The sequence below is a fragment of the Oncorhynchus mykiss genome, chromosome 8 (genome assembly GCF_057628025.1).
Source record: "Oncorhynchus mykiss isolate SJ-2025 chromosome 8, ASM5762802v1, whole genome shotgun sequence".
In the NCBI taxonomy this organism is placed as follows: Eukaryota; Metazoa; Chordata; class Actinopteri; order Salmoniformes; family Salmonidae; genus Oncorhynchus; species Oncorhynchus mykiss.
Window position 1 is genome coordinate 59,330,019 of NC_143029.1, and position 18,698 is coordinate 59,348,716.

Sequence of the window (18,698 nt, forward strand, 5' to 3'; positions counted from 1 at the left end):
CTGTTCCGTTCTCTCTTTCGCCCTCCCTCTGTTCCGTTCTCTCTTTCGCCCTCCCTCTGTTCCGTTCTCTCTTTCTCTCTCCCTCTGTTCCCTTCTCTCTTTCTCTCTCCCTTTGTTCCGTTCTCTCTTTCTCCCTCCCTCTGTTCCGTTCTCTCTTTCTCCCTCCCTCTGTTCCGTTCTCTCTTTCGCCCTCCCTCTGTTCCGTTCTCTCTCTCTCCCTCCCTCTGTTCCGTTCTCTCTCTCTCTCTCCCCTGTTCCGGTCTCTCTCTCTCCCTCCCCCTGTTCCGTTCTCTCTTTCTCCCTCCCTCTGTTCCGTTCTCTCTTTCTCCCTCCCTCTGTTCCGTTCTCTCTTTCTCTCTCCCTCTCTCTCTCCCTCTGTTCCGTTCTCTCTTTCTCTCTCCCTCTGTTCCGTTCTCTTTTTTCCTTCCTCTGTTCCGTTCTCTCTCTCCCTCTCCCTCCCTCTCTCCCTCCGTTCCGTTCTCTCTTTCTCCCTCCCTCCGTTCCGTTCTCTCTTTCGCCCTCCCTCCGTTCCGTTTTCTCTTTCTCCCTCCCTCCGTTCCGTTCTCTCTTTCGCCCTCCCTCCGTTCCGTTTTCTCTTTCGCCCTCCCTCCGTTCCGTTCTCTCTCTCTCCCTCTCTCCATTCCATTCTCTCTTTCGCCCTCCCTCTGTTCCGTTCTCTCTTTCGCCCTCCCTCTGTTCCGTTCTCTCTCTCTCTCCCTCCCTCTCTCCCTCCGTTCCGTTCTCTCTTTCTCCCTCCCTCCGTTCCGTTCTCTCTTTTGCCCTCCCTCAGTTTCGTTCTCTCTTTTGCCCTCCCTCCATTCCGTTCTCTCTTTCGCCCTCCCTCCGTTCCGTTCTCTCTCTCCCTCCCTCCGTTCCGTTCTCTCTCTCTCCCTCCCTCCGTTCCGTTCTCTCTTTCTCCCTCCCTCTGTTCCGTTCTCTCTTTGGCCCTCCCTCTGTTCCGTTCTCTCTTTCTCTCTCCCTCTGTTCCGTTCTCTCTTTCTCTCTCCCTCTGTTCCGTTCTCTCTTTCGCCCTCCCTCTGTTCCGTTCTCTCTTTCGCCCTCCCTCTGTTCCGTTCTCTCTTTCGCCCTCCCTCTGTTCCGTTCTCTCTTTCTCTCTCCCTCTGTTCCGTTCTCTCTTTCGCCCTCCCTCCGTTCCGTTCTCTCTTTCGCCCTCCCTCCGTTCCGTTCTCTCTCTTTCCCTCCCTCCATCCCGTTCTCTCTCTCTCTCCCTCCCTCCGTTCCGTTCTCTCTCTCTCCCTCCCTCTTTTCCGTTCTCTCTTTCGCCCTCCCTCCGTTCCGTTCTCTCTTTAGCCCTCCCTCCGTTCCGTTCTCTCTTTCCCTCCCTTCATCCCGTTCTCTCTCTCTCTCTCCCTCCCTCCGTTCCGTTCTCTCTCTCTCCCTCCCTCCGTTCTGTTCTCTCTTTATCCCTCCATCTGTCCCGTTCTCTCTTTCTCCCTCCCTCTGTCCCGTTCTCTTTTTCTCCCTCCATCTGTTCCGTTCTCTCTTTCTCCCTCCGTCTGTTCCGTTCTCTCTTTCTCTCTCCCTCCGTTCCGTTCTCTCTTTCGCCCTCCCTCCGTTCCGTTCTCTCTCTCTCCCTCCCAACGTTCCGTTCTCTATCTCCCTCCCTCCGTTCCGTTCTCTCTCTCTCCCTCCCTCTGTCCCGTTCTCTCTTTCTCCCTCCCTCTGTCCCGTTCTCTCTCTCTCCCTCCCTCTGTCCCGTTCTCTCTTTCTCCCTCCCTCTGTCCCGTTCTCTCTTTCTCCCTCCCTCTGTCCCGTTCTCTCTTTCGCCCTCCCTCTGTTCCGTTCTCTCTCTCCCTCCCTCCGTTCCGTTCTCTCATTCTCCCTCCCTCTGTCACGTTCTCTCTCTTTCTCCCTCCCTCTGTTCCGTTCTCTCTTTCGCCCTCCCTCTGTTCCGTTCTCTCTTTTGCCCTCCCTCTGTTCCGTTCTCTCTTTCGCCCTCTCTCTGTTCCGTTCTCTCTCTCTCCCTCCCTCTGTTCCGTTCTCTCTCTCTCCCTCCCTCCGTTCCGTTCTCTCTTTCTCCCTCCCTCTGTCCTGTTCTCTCTCTCTCCCTCCCTCTGTACTGTTCTCACTTTCTCCCTCCCTCTGTTCCGTTCTCTCTATCTCCCTCCCTCTGTTCCGTTCTCTCTCTCTCTCCCTCCCTCTCTCCCTCCGTTCCGTTCTCTCTCTCTCCCTCCCTCCGTTCCGTTCTCTCTCTCTCCCTCCCTCCGTTCCGTTCTCTCTTTCTCCCTCCCTCTGTTCCCTTCTCTCTTTCTCCCTCCCTCTGTTCCGTTCTCTCTTTGGCCCTCCCTCTGTTCCGTTCTCTCTTTCTCTCTCCCTCTGTTCCGTTCTCTCTTTCTCTCTCCCTCTGTTCCGTTCTCTCTTTCGCCCTCCCTCTGTTCCGTTCTCTCTTTCGCCCTCCCTCTGTTCCGTTCTCTCTTTCGCCCTCCCTCTGTTCCGTTCTCTCTTTCTCTCTCCCTCTGTTCCGTTCTCTCTTTCGCCCTCCCTCCGTTCCGTTCTCTCTTTCGCCCTCCCTCCGTTCCGTTCTCTCTCTTTCCCTCCCTCCATCCCGTTCTCTCTCTCTCTCCCTCCCTCCGTTCCGTTCTCTCTTTCGCCCTCCCTCTTTTCCGTTCTCTCTTTCGCCCTCCCTCCGTTCCGTTCTCTCTTTAGCCCTCCCTCCGTTCCGTTCTCTCTTTCCCTCCCTCCATCCCGTTCTCTCTCTCTCTCCCTCCCTCCGTTCCGTTCTCTCTCTCTCCCTCCCTCCGTTCTGTTCTCTCTTTATCCCTCCATCTGTCCCGTTCTCTCTTTCTCCCTCCCTCTGTCCCGTTCTCTTTTTCTCCCTCCATCTGTTCCGTTCTCTCTTTCTCCCTCCGTCTGTTCCGTTCTCTCTTTCTCTCTCCCTCCGTTCCGTTCTCTCTTTCGCCCTCCCTCCGTTCCGTTCTCTCTCTCTCCCTCCCAACGTTCCGTTCTCTATCTCCCTCCCTCCGTTCCGTTCTCTCTCTCTCCCTCCCTCTGTCCCGTTCTCTCTTTCTCCCTCCCTCTGTCCCGTTCTCTCTCTCTCCCTCCCTCTGTCCCGTTCTCTCTTTCTCCCTCCCTCTGTCCCGTTCTCTCTTTCGCCCTCCCTCTGTTCCGTTCTCTCTCTCCCTCCCTCCGTTCCGTTCTCTCATTCTCCCTCCCTCTGTCACGTTCTCTCTCTCTCTCTCTCCCTCTGTTCCGTTCTCTCTCTCTCTCTCCCTCTGTTCCGTTCTCTCTTTCTCCCTCCCTCTGTTCCGTTCTCTCTTTCGCCCTCCCTCTGTTCCGTTCTCTCTTTTGCCCTCCCTCTGTTCCGTTCTCTCTTTCGCCCTCTCTCTGTTCCGTTCTCTCTCTCTCCCTCCCTCTGTTCCGTTCTCTCTCTCTCCCTCCCTCCGTTCCGTTCTCTCTTTCTCCCTCCCTCTGTCCTGTTCTCTCTCTCTCCCTCCCTCTGTCCTGTTCTCACTTTCTCCCTCCCTCTGTTCCGTTCTCTCTATCTCCCTCCCTCTGTTCCGTTCTCTCTCTCTCTCCCTCCCTCTCTCCCTCCGTTCCGTTCTCTCTTTCTCCCTCCCTCCGTTCCGTTCTCTCTTTCGCCCTCCCTCCGTTCCGTTCTCTCTTTCGCCCTCCCTCCGTTCCGTTCTCTCTTTCTCCCTCCCTCTGTTCCGTTCTCTCTTTCTCCCTCCCTCTGTTCCGGTCTCTCTCTCTCCCTCCCTCTGTTCCGTTCTCTCTCTCTCTCCCTCCCTCTCTCCCTCCGTTCCGTTCTCTCTTTCTCCCTCCCTCCGTTCCGTTCTCTCTTTTGCCCTCCCTCCGTTTCGTTCTCTCTTTTGCCCTCCCTCCGTTCCGTTCTCTCTTTCGCCCTCCCTCCGTTCCGTTCTCTCTCTCTCCCTCCCTCTGTTCCGTTCTCTCTCTCTCCCTCCCTCTGTTCCGTTCTCTCTCTCTCTCTCTCCCTCCCTCCCTCTGTTCCGTTCTCTCTTTCTCCCTCCCTCTGTTCCGTTCTCTCTTTCTCCCTCCCTCCGTTCCGTTCTCTCTTTCGCCCTCCCTCCGTTCCGTTCTCTCTTTCGCCCTCCCTCTGTTCCGTTCTCTCTCTCGCCCTCCCTCTGTTCCGTTCTCTCTCTCTCTCTCCCTCTGTTCCGGTCTCTCTCTCTCCCTCCCTCCGTTCCGTTCTCTCTTTCGCCCTCCCTCCGTTCCGTTCTCTCTTTCGCCCTCCCTCTGTTCCGTTCTCTCTCTCGCCCTCCCTCTGTTCCGTTCTCTCTCTCTCTCTCCCTCTGTTCCGGTCTCTCTCTCTCCCTCCCCCTGTTCCGTTCTCTCTTTCTCCCTCCCTCTGTTCCGTTCTCTCTTTCTCCCTCCCTCTGTTCCGTTCTCTCTTTCTCTCTCCCTCTCTCTCTCCCTCTGTTCCGTTCTCTCTTTCTCTCTCCCTCTGTTCCATTCTCTCTTTCTTCCTCCCTCTGTTCCGTTCTCTCTCTCTCTCCCTCCCTCTCTCCCTCCGTTCCGTTCTCTCTTTCTCCCTCCCTCCGTTCCGTTCTCTCTTTCGCCCTCCCTCCGTTCCGTTTTCTCTTTCGCCCTCCCTCCGTTCCGTTCTCTCTCTCTCCCTCCCTCCATTCCATTCTCTCTTTTGCCCTCCCTCTGTTCCGTTCTCTCTCTCTCCCTCCCTCCGTTCCGTTCTCTCTTTCTCCCTCCCTCTGTCACGTTCTCTCTCTCTCTCTCCCTCTGTTCCGTTCTCTCTCTCTCTTTCTCCCTCCCTCTGTTCTGTTCTCTCTTTCGCCCTCCCTCTATTCCGTTCTCTCTTTCGCCCTCCCTCTGTTCCGTTCTCTCTTTCTCCCTCCCTCTGTTCCGTTCTCTCTTTCGCCCTCCCTCTGTTCCGTTCTCTCTTTCTCTCTCCCTCTCTTCCCTTCTCTATTTCTCTCTCCCTCTGTTCCGTTCTCTCTTTCTCCCTCCCTCTGTTCCGTTCTCTCTTTCTCCCTCCCTCTGTTCCGTTTTCTCTTTCGCCCTCCCTCTGTTCCGTTCTCTCTCTCTCCCTCCCTCTGTTCCGTTCTCTCTCTCTCTCTCCCTCTGTTCCGGTCTCTCTCACTCCCTCCCCCTGTTCCGTTCTCTCTTTCTCCCTCCCTCTGTTCCGTTCTCTCTTTCTCTCTCCCTCTCTCTCTCCCTCTGTTCCGTTCTCTCTTTCTCTCTCCCTCTGTTCCGTTCTCTCTTTTTTCCTTCCTCTGTTCCGTTCTCTCTCTCCCTCTCCCTCCCTCTCTCCCTCCGTTCCGTTCTCTCTTTCTCCCTCCCTCCGTTCCGTTCTCTCTTTCGCCCTCCCTCCGTTCCGTTTTCTCTTTCTCCCTCCCTCCGTTCCGTTCTCTCTTTCGCCCTCCCTCCGTTCCGTTTTCTCTTTCGCCCTCCCTCCGTTCCGTTCTCTCTCTCTCCCTCCCTCCATTCCATTCTCTCTTTCGCCCTCCCTCCGTTCCGTTCTCTCTTTCGCCCTCCCTCCGTTCCGTTTTCTCTTTCGCCCTCCCTCCGTTCCGTTCTCTCTCTCTCCCTCCCTCCATTCCATTCTCTCTTTCGCCCTCCCTCTGTTCCGTTCTCTCTCTCTCTCCCTCCCTCTCTCCCTCCGTTCCGTTCTCTCTTTCTCCCTCCCTCCGTTCCGTTCTCTCTTTTGCCCTCCCTCAGTTTCGTTCTCTCTTTTGCCCTCCCTCCGTTCCGTTCTCTCTTTCGCCCTCCCTCCGTTCCGTTCTCTCTCTCCCTCCCTCCGTTCCGTTCTCTCTTTCGCCCTCCCTCTGTTCCGTTCTCTCTTTCTCTCTCCCTCTGTTCCGTTCTCTCTTTCTCTCTCCCTCTGTTCCGTTCTCTCTTTCTCCCTCCCTCTGTTCCGTTCTCTCTTTCGCCCTCCCTCTGTTCCGTTCTCTTTCTCTATCCCTCTGTTCCCTTCTCTCTTTCTCTCTCCCTCTGTTCCGTTCTCTTTCTCTCTCCCTCTGTTCCGTTCTCTCTTTCTCCCTCCCTCTGTTCCGTTCTCTCTTTCGCCCTCCCTCTGTTCCGTTCTCTCTCTCTCCCTCCCTCTGTTCCGTTCTCTCTCTCTCTCTCCCTCTGTTCCGGTCTCTCTCTCTCTCCCTCCCTCCCTCTGTTCCGTTCTCTCTTTCTCTCTCCCTCTCTCTCTCCCTCTGTTCCGTTCTCTCTTTCTTCCTCCCTCTGTTCCGTTCTCTCTCTCTCCCTCCCTCTCTCCCTCTGTCCGTTCTCTCTTTCTCCCTCCCTCCGTTCCGTTCTCTCTTTCGCCCTCCCTCCGTTCCGTTCTCTCTTTCGCCCTCCCTCCGTTCCGTTCTCTCTTTCGCCCTCCCTCCGTTCCGTTCTCTCTTTCGCCCTCCCTCCGTTCCGTGCTCTCTTTCGCCCTCCCTCCGTTCCGTTCTCTCTTTCGCCCTCCCTCCGTTCCGTTCTCTCTCTCTCCCTCCCTCCGTTCCGTTCTCTCTTTCGCCCTCCCTCCGTTCCGTTCTCTCTTTCGCCCTCCCTCCGTTCCGTTCTCTCTTTCGCCCTCCCTCCGTTCCGTTCTCTCTCTCTCCCTCCCTCCGTTCCGTTCTCTCTCTCTCCCTCCCTCCGTTCCGTTCTCTCTTTCTCCCTCCCTCTGTCACGTTCTCTCTCTCTCTCTCCCTCTGTTCCGTTCTCTCTCTCTCTTTCTCCCTCCCTCTGTTCCGTTCTCTCTTTCGCCCTCCCTCTATTCCGTTCTCTCTTTCGCCCTCCCTCTGTTCCGTTCTCTCTTTCTCCCTCCCTCTGTTCCGTTCTCTCTTTCGCCCTCCCTCTGTTCCGTTCTCTCTTTCTCTCTCCCTCTGTTCCCTTCTCTCTTTCTCTCTCCCTCTGTCCGTTCTCTCTTTCTCCCTCCCTCTGTTCCGTTCTCTCTTTCTCCCTCCCTCTGTTCCGTTCTCTCTTTCGCCCTCCCTCTGTTCCGTTCTCTCTCTCTCCCTCCCTCTGTTCCGTTCTCTCTCTCTCTCTCCCTCTGTTCCGGTCTCTCTCTCTCCCTCCCCCTGTTCCGTTCTCTCTTTCTCCCTCCCTCTGTTCCGTTCTCTCTTTCTCCCTCCCTCTGTTCCGTTCTCTCTTTCTCTCTCCCTCTCTCTCTCCCTCTGTTCCGTTCTCTCTTTCTCTCTCCCTCTGTTCCGTTCTCTCTTTTTTCCTTCCTCTGTTCCGTTCTCTCTCTCCCTCTCCCTTCCTCTCTCCCTCCGTTCCGTTCTCTCTTTCTCCCTCCCTCCGTTCCGATCTCTCTTTCGCCCTCCCTCCGTTCCGTTTTCTCTTTCTCCCTCCCTCCGTTCCGTTCTCTCTTTCGCCCTCCCTCCGTTCCGTTTTCTCTTTCGCCCTCCCTCCGTTCCGTTCTCTCTCTCTCCCTCCCTCCATTCCATTCTCTCTTTCGCCCTCCCTCTGTTCCGTTCTCTCTTTCGCCCTCCCTCTGTTCCGTTCTCTCTCTCTCTCCCTCCCTCTCTCCCTCCGTTCCGTTCTCTCTTTCTCCCTCCCTCCGTTCCGTTCTCTCTTTTGCCCTCCCTCAGTTTCGTTCTCTCTTTTGCCCTCCCTCCGTTCCGTTCTCTCTCTCTCCCTCCCTCCGTTCCGTTCTCTCTCTCTCCCTCCCTCCGTTCCGTTCTCTCTCTCTCCCTCCCTCCGTTCCGTTATCTCTTTCTCCCTCCCTCTGTTCCGTTCTCTCTTTCGCCCTCCCTCTGTTCCGTTCTCTCTTTCTCTCTCCCTCTGTTCCGTTCTCTCTTTCTCTCTCCCTCTGTTCCGTTCTCTCTTTCTCTCTCCCTCTGTTCCGTTCTCTCTTTCTCCCTCCCTCTGTTCCGTTCTCTCTTTCGCCCTCCCTCTGTTCCGTTCTCTTTCTCTATCCCTCTGTTCCCTTCTCTCTTTCTCTCTCCCTCTGTTCCGTTCTCTCTTTCTCCCTCCCTCTGTTCCGTTCTCTCTTTCTCCCTCCCTCTGTTCCGTTCTCTCTTTCGCCCTCCCTCTGTTCCGTTCTCTCTCTCTCCCTCCCTCTGTTCCGTTCTCTCTCTCTCTCTCTCCCTCTGTTCCGGTCTCTCTCTCTCTTTCTTCCTCCCTCTGTTCCGTTCTCTCTCTCTCTCCCTCCCTCTCTCCCTCTGTCCGTTCTCTCTTTCTCCCTCCCTCCGTTCCGTTCTCTCTTTTGCCCTCCCTCCGTTCCGTTCTCTCTTTCGCCCTCCCTCCGTTCCGTTCTCTCTTTCGCCCTCCCTCCGTTCCGTTCTCTCTTTCGCCCTCCCTCCGTTCCGTTCTCTCTTTCGCCCTCCCTCCGTTCCGTTCTCTCTCTCTCCCTCCCTCCGTTCCGTTCTCTCTTTCGCCCTCCCTCTGTTCCGTTCTCTCTCTCTCTCTCCCTCCCTCTCTCCCTTCGTTCCGTTCTCTCTTTCTCCCTACCTCCGTACCGTTCTCTCTTTTGCCCTCCTTCCGTTCCGTTCTCTCGTTTGCCCTCCCTCCGTTCCGTTCTCTCTTTTGCCCTCCCTCCGTTCCGTTCTCTCTTTTGCCCTCCCTCCGTTCCGTTCTCTCTTTTGCCCTCCCTCCGTTCCGTTCTCTCTTTCGCCCTCCCTCCGTTCCGTTCTCTCTTTTGCCCTCCCTCCGTTCCGTTCTCTCTTTCGCCCTCCCTCCGTTCCGTTCTCTCTTTCGCCCTCCCTCCGTTCCGTTCCCTCTCCCTCCCTCCGTTCCGTTCTCTCTCTCCCTCCCTCCGTTCCGTTCTCTCTTTCTCCCTCCCTCTGTCCCGTTCTCTCTTTTTCTCCCTCCCTCTGTTCCGTTCTCTCTCTCTCCCTCCCTCTGTTCCGTTCTCTCTCTCTCTCTCTCTCCCTCTGTTCTGTTCTCTCTCTCTCTCTCTCCCTCCGTTCCGTTCTCTCTTTTGCCCTCCCTCCGTTCCGTTCTCTCTTTTGCCCTCCCTCCGTTCCGTTCTCTCTTTCGCCCTCCCTACGTTCCGTTCTCTCTTTTGCCCTCCCTCCGTTCCGTTCTCTCTTTCGCCCTCCCTCCGTTCCGTTCTCTCTTTCGCCCTCCCTCCGTTCCGTTCCGTTCTCTCTCCCTCCCTCCGTTCCGTTCTCTCTCTCTCCCTCCGTTCCGTTCTCTCTCTCCCTCCCTCCGTTCCGTTCTCTCTTTCTCCCTCCCTCTGTCCCGTTCTCTCTTTTTCTCCCTCCCTCTGTTCCGTTCTCTCTCTCTCCCTCCCTCTGTTCCGTTCTCTCTCTCTCTCTCTCCCTCTGTTCCGTTCTCTCTCTCTCTCTCTCCCTCCGTTCCGTTCTCTGTCTCTCCCTCCCTCCGTTCCGTTCTCTCTCTCTCCCTCCCTCTGTCCCGTTCTCTCTCTCTCCCTCCCTCTGTCCCGTTCTCTCTTTCTCCCTCCCTCTGTCCCGTTCTCTCTTTCTCCCTCCCTCTGTCCCGTTCTCTCTCTCCTTCCATACCCTTAGAGCCTAGGCTATGGCCTAGTCCGTCACTTAGCTGACCACTCTGACCAGGGCCATGACTACACCCAAGAATATCTCTCTCTCTCTCTTTCTCTCTCTCCCTCCATCTCTCTCTCCCACTTCATCCCTCTCTCTCTCACCTTGCTGACAAAAGGCGATAGCATAGTCCATCACCCAGCTGACCAGGGCCATGACCAGACCCAGTAGGATGAGAAAGATCCAGTCCTCGCCCACACGCGAGATCAGGAACTTCTGACAGCGAGACGTACACACTGAACAGAGGGGGAGAGGAGAGAGGGAGGAAAGGGAGAGATGGGTGGGAGAGAAAGGAGAGAGGGAAAACCATAGGAAAATGAAGCACAAGATAAGCGAGGAATAGTCACAGTAACAGGCAGAGAGAGAGAGAGCACAAAAAATATAAGAAAAGAGAAATGTGTACAGAAGGAACAGTGTGAAAAGCCAGTGGGAAGGATGGATAGATGCATTCCAACATGTTGAGCTGAATGAATGAGAAAGGGAATGAGTGGACTTAGTGATGGGTGGAAAGAGAGAGACTTAGGCCTCCCGGGTGGTGCAGTGGCTAAGGGCGCTGTACTGCAGCGCCAGCTGTGCCATCAGAGACTGGGTTCGCGCCCAGGCTCTGTCGTAACCGGCCGTGACCGGGAGGTCCGTGGGGCGACGCACAATTGGCCTAGCATCGTCCGGGTTAGGGAGGGCTTGGCCGGTAGGGATGTCCTTGTCTCATCGCGCACCAGCGACTCCTGTGGCGGGCTGGGCGCAGTGCGAGCTAACCAAGGTTGCCAGGTGCACAGTGTTTTCTCAGCTGGCTTCCGTGTTGGATGCGTGCTGTGTTAAGAAGCAGTGCGGCTTGGCTTGGTTGGGTTGTGTATCGGAGGACGCATGACCTTCGTCTCTCCCGAGCCCATATGGGAGTTGTAGCGATGAGACAAGATAGTAGCTACTAAAAACAATTGGATACCACGAAATTGGGGAGAAAAAGGGGTCAAATTCAGAAAAGGAAAAAACCCTCATGAAAAAGGGATTAATTCCTACTAAAATGTAGATGAATCAAAATCCACATAATTATTCACATTTCCTGGATTATTTTCCTGCTGTGAGGAGGGTCAAATTAAAGGAAAGATTCACCCATTTTGAATGTTATATCGTATTTGTGCATCTCTATCGATTCCTGGGGTCATTTAATGTTTTCATGTGTATCTGAACTCTTGCCGTTCACACAGGCAGAAATACAGCCGGTATGACATAGCATTGCAGCCTGGTATCATAGACTGGATTTAACATAGTAAACGTAAATCCGAAACACTCAAATTAGTACGATGTGTTACGTTTGGTGTGGTTACATAAGACAGATGGTTACTTAAGTCAAAAACTCGTGTGGGTGGCTGGTTGGCATATAACGTGAACGTCTAGCAACCCAAAGGTCACTGACAAATGTAGCATTTTAGCACCTTTTCAACTACTTACTACTTTTTTCGCTACTTTGCAACTAAGCATGTTACCTTTCCCCTAAGCCTAACCCTTTCCAGCACCTGCAGATCGACGTCTTAAGTTCGTAACAGCGCTAAGCTAAACACCACGGACTGAATCAGAAAAATAGGAGAAATGAGGTGAACCTCTGTTAAATGACAAATTTCTCGAGGTCGGGATTATCGCAAAAAGACAATCAATGGCTTATTCGAGCGAGAATATAACATCATGAGTTATGACATCGGCCAGTCCTGACATCTGACGTGCGATAGACATTTTCACGATCTAAAAGTCATCTGCCTATGAATTATTATCACAATGCTCAATCTGGTCTCAAAGCATTCGTATTCATATTAGTCTGTACGTAAATCTGAGATTCTCCATTTAGTGTGATATGTTATGTATTCATTTGTTAGCTAACATGCTAAGTAGTTGACAAGTTGGTAGTGAGCTAAAATGCTAAAGTTGTCAGTGATAAGATTCAAACTCGCAACTTTTGGGTTGCTAGACATTCGCGTTGTAATACGACCAACCAGTGTAACCATACCAAACGTAACATATCATATCCATTTGAGTTTCTCGGATTTACATTTACTGTGTTGTTGTTTTGTCGCACTGCTTGGCTTTATCTTGGCCAGGTCGCAGTTGTAAATGAGAACTTGTTCTCAACTGGCCTACCTGGTTAAATAAAGGTGAAATAAAAAAAAATCAAAATAAATGTTACGTCTAGTCCTTAAGACCAGGTTTGCAGGTTGAATATGGTGAGATTGTAAACGCCTAAATTGATAGTGCAGTTTGTTAAGGAGATTTTACAGCTAACTAACTACTATAGCTACTTCACATGCTGATATTGTCTTTGGTATTATTGTTTGCTACCTTTGCTAGCTATTGCATTGTGGGTTTTGCAGTCGACTTAAGACTCCAGCCACCCAAGCCATAGAATGTTCTCTCTGCTTCCGCATGGCAACCGGTACCGTACCAACAACTCTGACACCAACTGGCTCCTGAACAGCTTCTATCCCCAAGCCATAACACTGCTACATAGCTAACAAAATGGCTACACAGACTATGTGCATTTACCCTTCTGTTTTATTTGTTTTTTTCCTCTGACTCTATGCACACTCTACATACTCACTCACACTGAAACACCAACACACACACACACTCAAACAAACACACAATTTGTTCACATTAACATAACACCCACACACATTCATGTTGACTCTAAACACACCACACACACACACACACACACAAGCTGCTGCTTCTCTGTTTATCATATATTCTGATGTCTAGTCACATTACCCCTATACAGTCAGGTCCATAAGTACTTGAACAGTGACACAATTTGCATCATTTTGGCTCTGTACGCCACCACAATAGATTTGAAACAGAACAATCAAGATGTGCTTTAAGTGTAGACTTTCATCTTTAATTTAAGGGTTTTGTCAAAATTATTGTATGAACCGTGCAGGAATTACAACCATTTTTATACAAAGCCCCCCAGTTCTAAGGGCTCAAAAGTAATTGGACAAACTAACATAATCATAAATTAAATTGTGAGTTTTAATACTTGGTTGCAAATCCTTTCCACTCAATGACTGCCTGAAGTCTGGAACCCATAGACATCACCAGATGCTGGGTTTCTTCCCAGGTGATGCTCTGCCAGGCCTTTACTGCAGCTGTCTTCAGTTCCTGCTTGATCTTGGGACGTTTTTTGCCTTCAGTTTTGCCTTCAGCAAGTGAAATGCACGCTCAATTGGATTCAGGTAAGGTGATTTACTTGGCCATTGCAGAACATTCTACTTATTTGCCTTAAAAAAGTATTGGGTTGTTTTCTCAATACGCTTCGGTGCATTGTCCATCTGCACTGTGAAGCGCCGTCCAATGAGTTTTGATGTATTTGGCTGAATCTGAGCAGATAATAATATAGCCCTAAACACTTCAGAATTCACTGTACAGGCTTTTTTAGATGTTTTTGTTGCCAAACTCTAATCTGGTCTTCCTGTTTTTGAGTCTTACTAATGGTTAATATCTTGTGGTAAACCCTCTGTATTTACTCTGGTGAAGTCTTCTCTTGATTGTTGACCTTTGACACAGATACGCCTGCCTCCTGGAGGGTGTTCCTGATCTGGCCAACTGTTGTGAAAAGGGCTTTTCTTCACCAGAAAGAAAGAATTATTCTGTCATCCACCACAGTTGTTTGGTGGCCTTGCGGGCCTTTTGGTGCTCCGGAGCTCACCAGTGCGCTCCTTCTTTTTAAGAATATACCAAATAGTTGATTTGGCCACACCTAATGTTTTTGCTATCGCTCTGATGGGTTTGTTTTGATTTTTCAGCCTAATGATGGCTAACAGCAACAGATTCCAAATGCAAATGCCACACTTGAAATCAACTCTAGACCGTTTATCTGCTTACTTGTACATTAACTAATGAGGGAATTAACACACACCTGGCCATGGAACAGTTGACCAGCCAATTGTCCAATTACTTTTGGTCCCTTAAAAAGGGGGGACATCACATGGAAAAGTGCTGTAATTTCTACACCGTTCACCCAATTTGGATGTCAATACCCTCAAACTAAAGCTGAAAGTCTGCACTTTCAGCTCATATTCAGTATTTCATTTCAACTCTAATATGCTGTGGTAGACAGCTAAAATAATAATAACTTGGTCAATGTCCAAATATTTATGGACCTGACTGTACAAACTGTATCTAGCCCTATCACTCCAGTATCCCTGCACATAGTATGCACATGTATGGTATTAATAATAATATGGTATTGTCAATATGGTATTGGCACTGACCCTGTACAGTTGAAGTCGGAAGTTTACAAACACTTAGGTTTTGCATGACACAAGTAATTTTCCCAATTGTTTACAGACAGATTATTTCACTGTATCACAATTCCAGTGGGTCAGAAGTTTACATACACTAAGTTGACTGTGCCTTTAAACAGCTTGGAAAATTCCAGAAAATTATGTCATGGCTTTATAAGCTTATATAGGCTTATATAGGCTAATTGACATCGTTTGAGTCCATTGGAGGTGTACCTGTGGATGTATTTCAAGGACTACCTTCCAACTCAGTGCCTCTTTGCTCTGGATCATGGGAAAATCAAAAGAAATCAGCCAAGACCTCAGAAACAAAATTGTAGACCTCCACAAGTTCATCCTTGAAAGCAATTTCCAAACGCCTGAAGGTACCACGTTCATCTGTACAAACAATAGTACGCAAGTATAAACACCATTGGACAATGCAGCCATCATCATCATCCTAGAGATGGAGGTACTTTGGTGCAAAAAGTGTAAATCAATCCCAGAACAACAGCAAAGGACCCTGTGAAGATGCTGGAGGAAACAGGTTCAAAAGTATCTATATCCACAGTAAAACGAGTTGTATATCGACATCACCTGAAAGGCCGCTCAGCAAGGAAGAAGCCACTGCTTCAAAACCACAAAAAAAGCCAGACTACGGTTTGCAACTGCACATGGGGACAAAGATGGTACTTTTTGGAGAAACGTCCTCTGGTCTGATGAAACAAAAATAGAACTCTTTGTCCATAATGACCATCATTATGTTTGGAGGAAAAAGGAGGCGGCTTGCAAGCCGGAGAACACCATCCCACCCGCGAAGCACGGGGGTGGCAGCATCACGTTGTGGGAGTGCTTTGCTGCAGGAGGGACTGGTGCACTTCACAAAATAGATGGCATCATGAGCAACATCTCAGGACATCAGTCAGGAAGTTAAAGCTTGGTCGCAAATGGGTCTTACAAATGGACAATGACCCCAAGCATACTTCCAAAGTTATGGCAAAATGGCGTAAGGACAACAAAATCAAGGTGTTGGAGTGGCCATCACAAAGCCCTGACCTCAATCCTATAGAAAATTTGGGGGCAGAACTGAAAAAGCGTGTGCGAGCAAGGAGGCCTTACAAACCTGACTCAGTTACACCAGCTCTGTCAGGAGGAATGGGACAAAATTCACCCAACTTATTGTGGGAAAGAAATAAAAGCTGAAATAAATCATTCTCTCTACTGTTATTCTGACATTTCCCATGCATAAAATAAAGTGGTGATCCTAACTGACCTAAGACATGGAATTTTTACTAGGATTAAAATGTCAGGAATTGTGAAAAACTGAGTTTAAATGTATTTGGCTAAGGAGTATGTAAACTTCCAACTTCAACTGTAGCTTACTTACTTTTGCGTGTTCTTATTAACATTTCTTGTGTGTTTTTGTTCTACTTAATTTTTTAAATAACAAAACATATAGTACTACTGATATTGATTGTTACTGCATTGTTGGGAAAGAGCAAGCAAGAAAGGCATTTCACTGTACTTGTGTATGTGATAATAAAAACTTGACTTGAAAAACAAAACGTGTTGTTCTCACATAGTGTTACTTAACACTGTAAATTATAGGAATTTGTGGTTTTGGGTGTATTTTTCCTTTAAAGGCATGCTCCGGAACTTTGGCGATTATTGAGTATTTTTTCAAACATCCCTCTTTGGGCTGGATGTATCATGTGTAATTCATACATGAATAATGTATTAGTAGAATTACTGTCTTACCTCGATTAGCCACGAAATCCCTAGTTTGAAAGCTCTGCTGCGCCATTTCCCCTACATTTTCCTCCACGTGGGCCAGCCCCCTAGCAATTCGAGTTCTAGCCAATGACAACTCAGTAATACCAAAGTCAATATCAGCATGTGAAATAGCTACAGTTGTTAACTGTAAAAATCATCCTTAAACTGCACTAATCAAACTGCACTATACAAATTGCATTATAGTATATGTTTTTGTAAGGTAAAGTAATATTAGTATCACTGTGGTAACGAAGGGACATTCATTAAATACCGAAAAAGCACAGCAAACTGTGTCAGCAGAACACAGAGTGTCTTGAGGGACAGTCTTTACATTCTCTAAATACTGAACCAGTAGAATTCCAGACGTTTGCCAGTTTACAGAAAAGGAGAATACATTGAGACCAATGAAGCCTCTTTTAGCTGACCTAACTATTTCATTCAAGTTTCTTTCAATTGCTCTATACGTCTGTCTTTGTCTTACTCCACAGACATATCAGCCCATAGCCTCTCAAAGGCCATGTGCCAAACGGCACCCTATTCCCTTTAAAGTGCACTACTTTTGACCAGAGCCCTATGGGCCCCAAAAGTAGTGCACTAGGGGATAGGGTCCCATTTGGGACAGAACCTTTGAGAGGCTATGGGCAGGTATGCAAAATATATATATAGATAAAGTTAGGTCAGTGAAAAGAGGCTCCATTGGACTCAAAGTATTCTCCTTTCTCTATGAACTGGCAGTCTGGTATTGTACGGGTTCCGTATCTAGAGCGTTCGTGGACTGTGTCCCTCTAGACACCCAACGTGCTCTACAGACACAGTCGCTGGACATCTTCTGTACTTAGCCAATGCCCCTTCACTGCCACAAGGACATAAATATGACTTTATCTTTCAATAAATGTGTACTACTGATTTGAAATCCAAACATGGTCTTATCTTTGTGAGAGATGGCGAGAGGAATATTGACGTGGGGAGGGAGAGATGGACAAGTGAGAGAGAAAGATGGAGGAAGAGGGGGAAAAGGAAAGAGATAAGAGGGAGAGGCATGATAAATCAAGAGAGAGACAGAACCGCAGTTAACAGCAGGCGGAGAGAGATATATTATTGTTTACTTCACTTTTGTTTATTATCTACTTCACTTGGCAATGAAAACATATGTTTCCCATGCCAATAAAGCCCCTTGAATTGAATTGAGAGCGAGAGCAAGAGCGAGAGCGGGAGAGAGAGAGAGAGAGAGAGAGAACAGCTGACAGACAGAGAGTGATGGGGCAGGTCACAGGGGGACATTGAGGTCCCCAAGGGAACAGTGGGGAAGCAGGGGCACAACTGTGTTCATGGCAACGTGATAGGCCCCGTTGACAACCGCCAGCCAGGGCACCTGCTGACTGGCACCTCACTTGCCCATGCGCACGGGCGTGCAGACACACTCAGGCGAGCATGCACACACACACATATGCACACAAACACATTGAGTTGGAATACGCGCACACAGGCACACATACATGTAATTTTCTAGGTCCGACAGTGCAGTAACATTGATTACATTGTTTATGACTACACTAGTGTAATAGGACACCTCGTGGTAGAGCCATAGTACTACAGGTTATGGTTGTCAGTCAACCACTGAACATGTGTGTGCCAACCATGCAACGCTTCTAGATAAACGACCATCAACTGAACTGTGTCTGGACATTACTTTATTATTCATGCATATGGAGTATTACCATGGCGACGAGGATTAAAAACGAGATGGATTACAGCAAGAAAACAAACATTCAACTGAATTTTACTTTCGGGCAAGTAAAGGATTTTCACTCGTGATTAGCAAGCTAGGCTAGCACGCTAACGCTTGCAAGCTAACAAGCTGGTAGCTAGCTAAAAGGACATTGAAATGGCGCCAGCAATCGCACAGTTTAAAACTGAAAGTGACCCCAGTTCTGTCGGGACACGTTGGAATAAATGGGTGCAGATATTCAAACTTTACACCATAGCGGCGATGCTAGGCTGAAAGCACTGCTGTTGCACTTAAAAAGGAGAACGAGCGCATGACATTTGCGACACGTTCGCGGTAGAGGCAGATAAGTATGCAGACACAAAACTGAAAAAGAACGTTCAGTATCAATATAGTAAGTAAAGCCACTCAGCAGCAGGGCAAGAAGTCCAATAATGGACTAAAGGAACCTAACGTTAATCCTTATAGTCCAAGGACCTGTTTGGCTCTAGAAGCCAAAACAGCCAAAAACTCCATATAAAAGTGAATCGATTCTCAATTGCGGTATGGTTCTGGAAACATAAATCTTCCTACTTTCACATTGACATTTTAGTAAACACTCTTATCCAGAGCGACTTACAATAGTGAGTGCATACATTTTCATGCGTTTTCATATTGGTCCCCAGTGGGAATTGAACCCCCTACCTTGATGTTGCAAGCACCATACTCTACCAACTGAGCAACATGATGGGACCCATCACATCAAAATATTTTCATAAGTGCAAAATTGACTTCATGTTAACTGGCCAGGTCGCAGTTGTAAATGAGAACCTGTTCTCAACTGGTCTACCTGGTTAAATAAAGGTGAAATAAAAAATAAAAAAATAAAATAAAAACTGGTTTTAAAAGAATTGCAGCCAACAGTATTTTGCAGTAGCAGCACATTTGAGGCATCCATCTTCCGTTCACACACACACAGGTGTTAGGAGACACAGATAGCTAATTAGCACAGGTAGTCGATTCTGTCTTCCGTCTGATTCTGTCTTCCGTAAACACGCGCTGTAACATGGAGATATTGTCGTGTGGGAACACTAACCCTATAAAGGTGTATCAATTGAACCTTTTGTTATTTGAAAATAATTTATCGCTGGTATGAAAGATCGGGTTCTTCCAAAACTGTACTGCAAGAAATGTGTGTTAATGTTCAGACCGAGCATCGGGGCTCTTAACAAACCTCCCCCTTACATAAGACGACTTTGTCCAATGACTCTGTGTATTGTAATGGAACGGTGAGTCAGGATCAAGAAGTAGGCGAGAGCCTAGATACTTACCAAACCAGACTTTGCATGTTAACAAATAACTTTGAGTTTGCAGACATTGACATGGAGATGAAAGAACAATTGATTCAGAGCTGTACCTCGTCCAGGCGGCGCTGTCGTGATTCCTCCTGGCACCAGAGGGCGGCAGAGACCACCCAAGAGACTTTTACTGGACTCAGGTGTGTCTTATTATTTTCGTGATTGTGCCCCTGTTAAG

At 49.3% G+C, this 18,698-nt stretch overlaps 1 protein-coding gene across 1 annotated transcript in view; it reads right to left on the bottom strand.

Moving 5' to 3' along the window:
- The window catches only part of LOC110530221 (chloride channel protein 2), a 78,968-nt gene that overhangs the window by 28,569 nt on the left and 31,701 nt on the right, over positions 1-18,698 (bottom strand). The window contains exon 3 of the mRNA XM_090182130.1: positions 9,521-9,652. Coding sequence (XP_090038256.1) covers positions 9,521-9,652 — 132 coding nt within the window. The remainder of the gene's footprint in view (positions 1-9,520; positions 9,653-18,698) is intronic.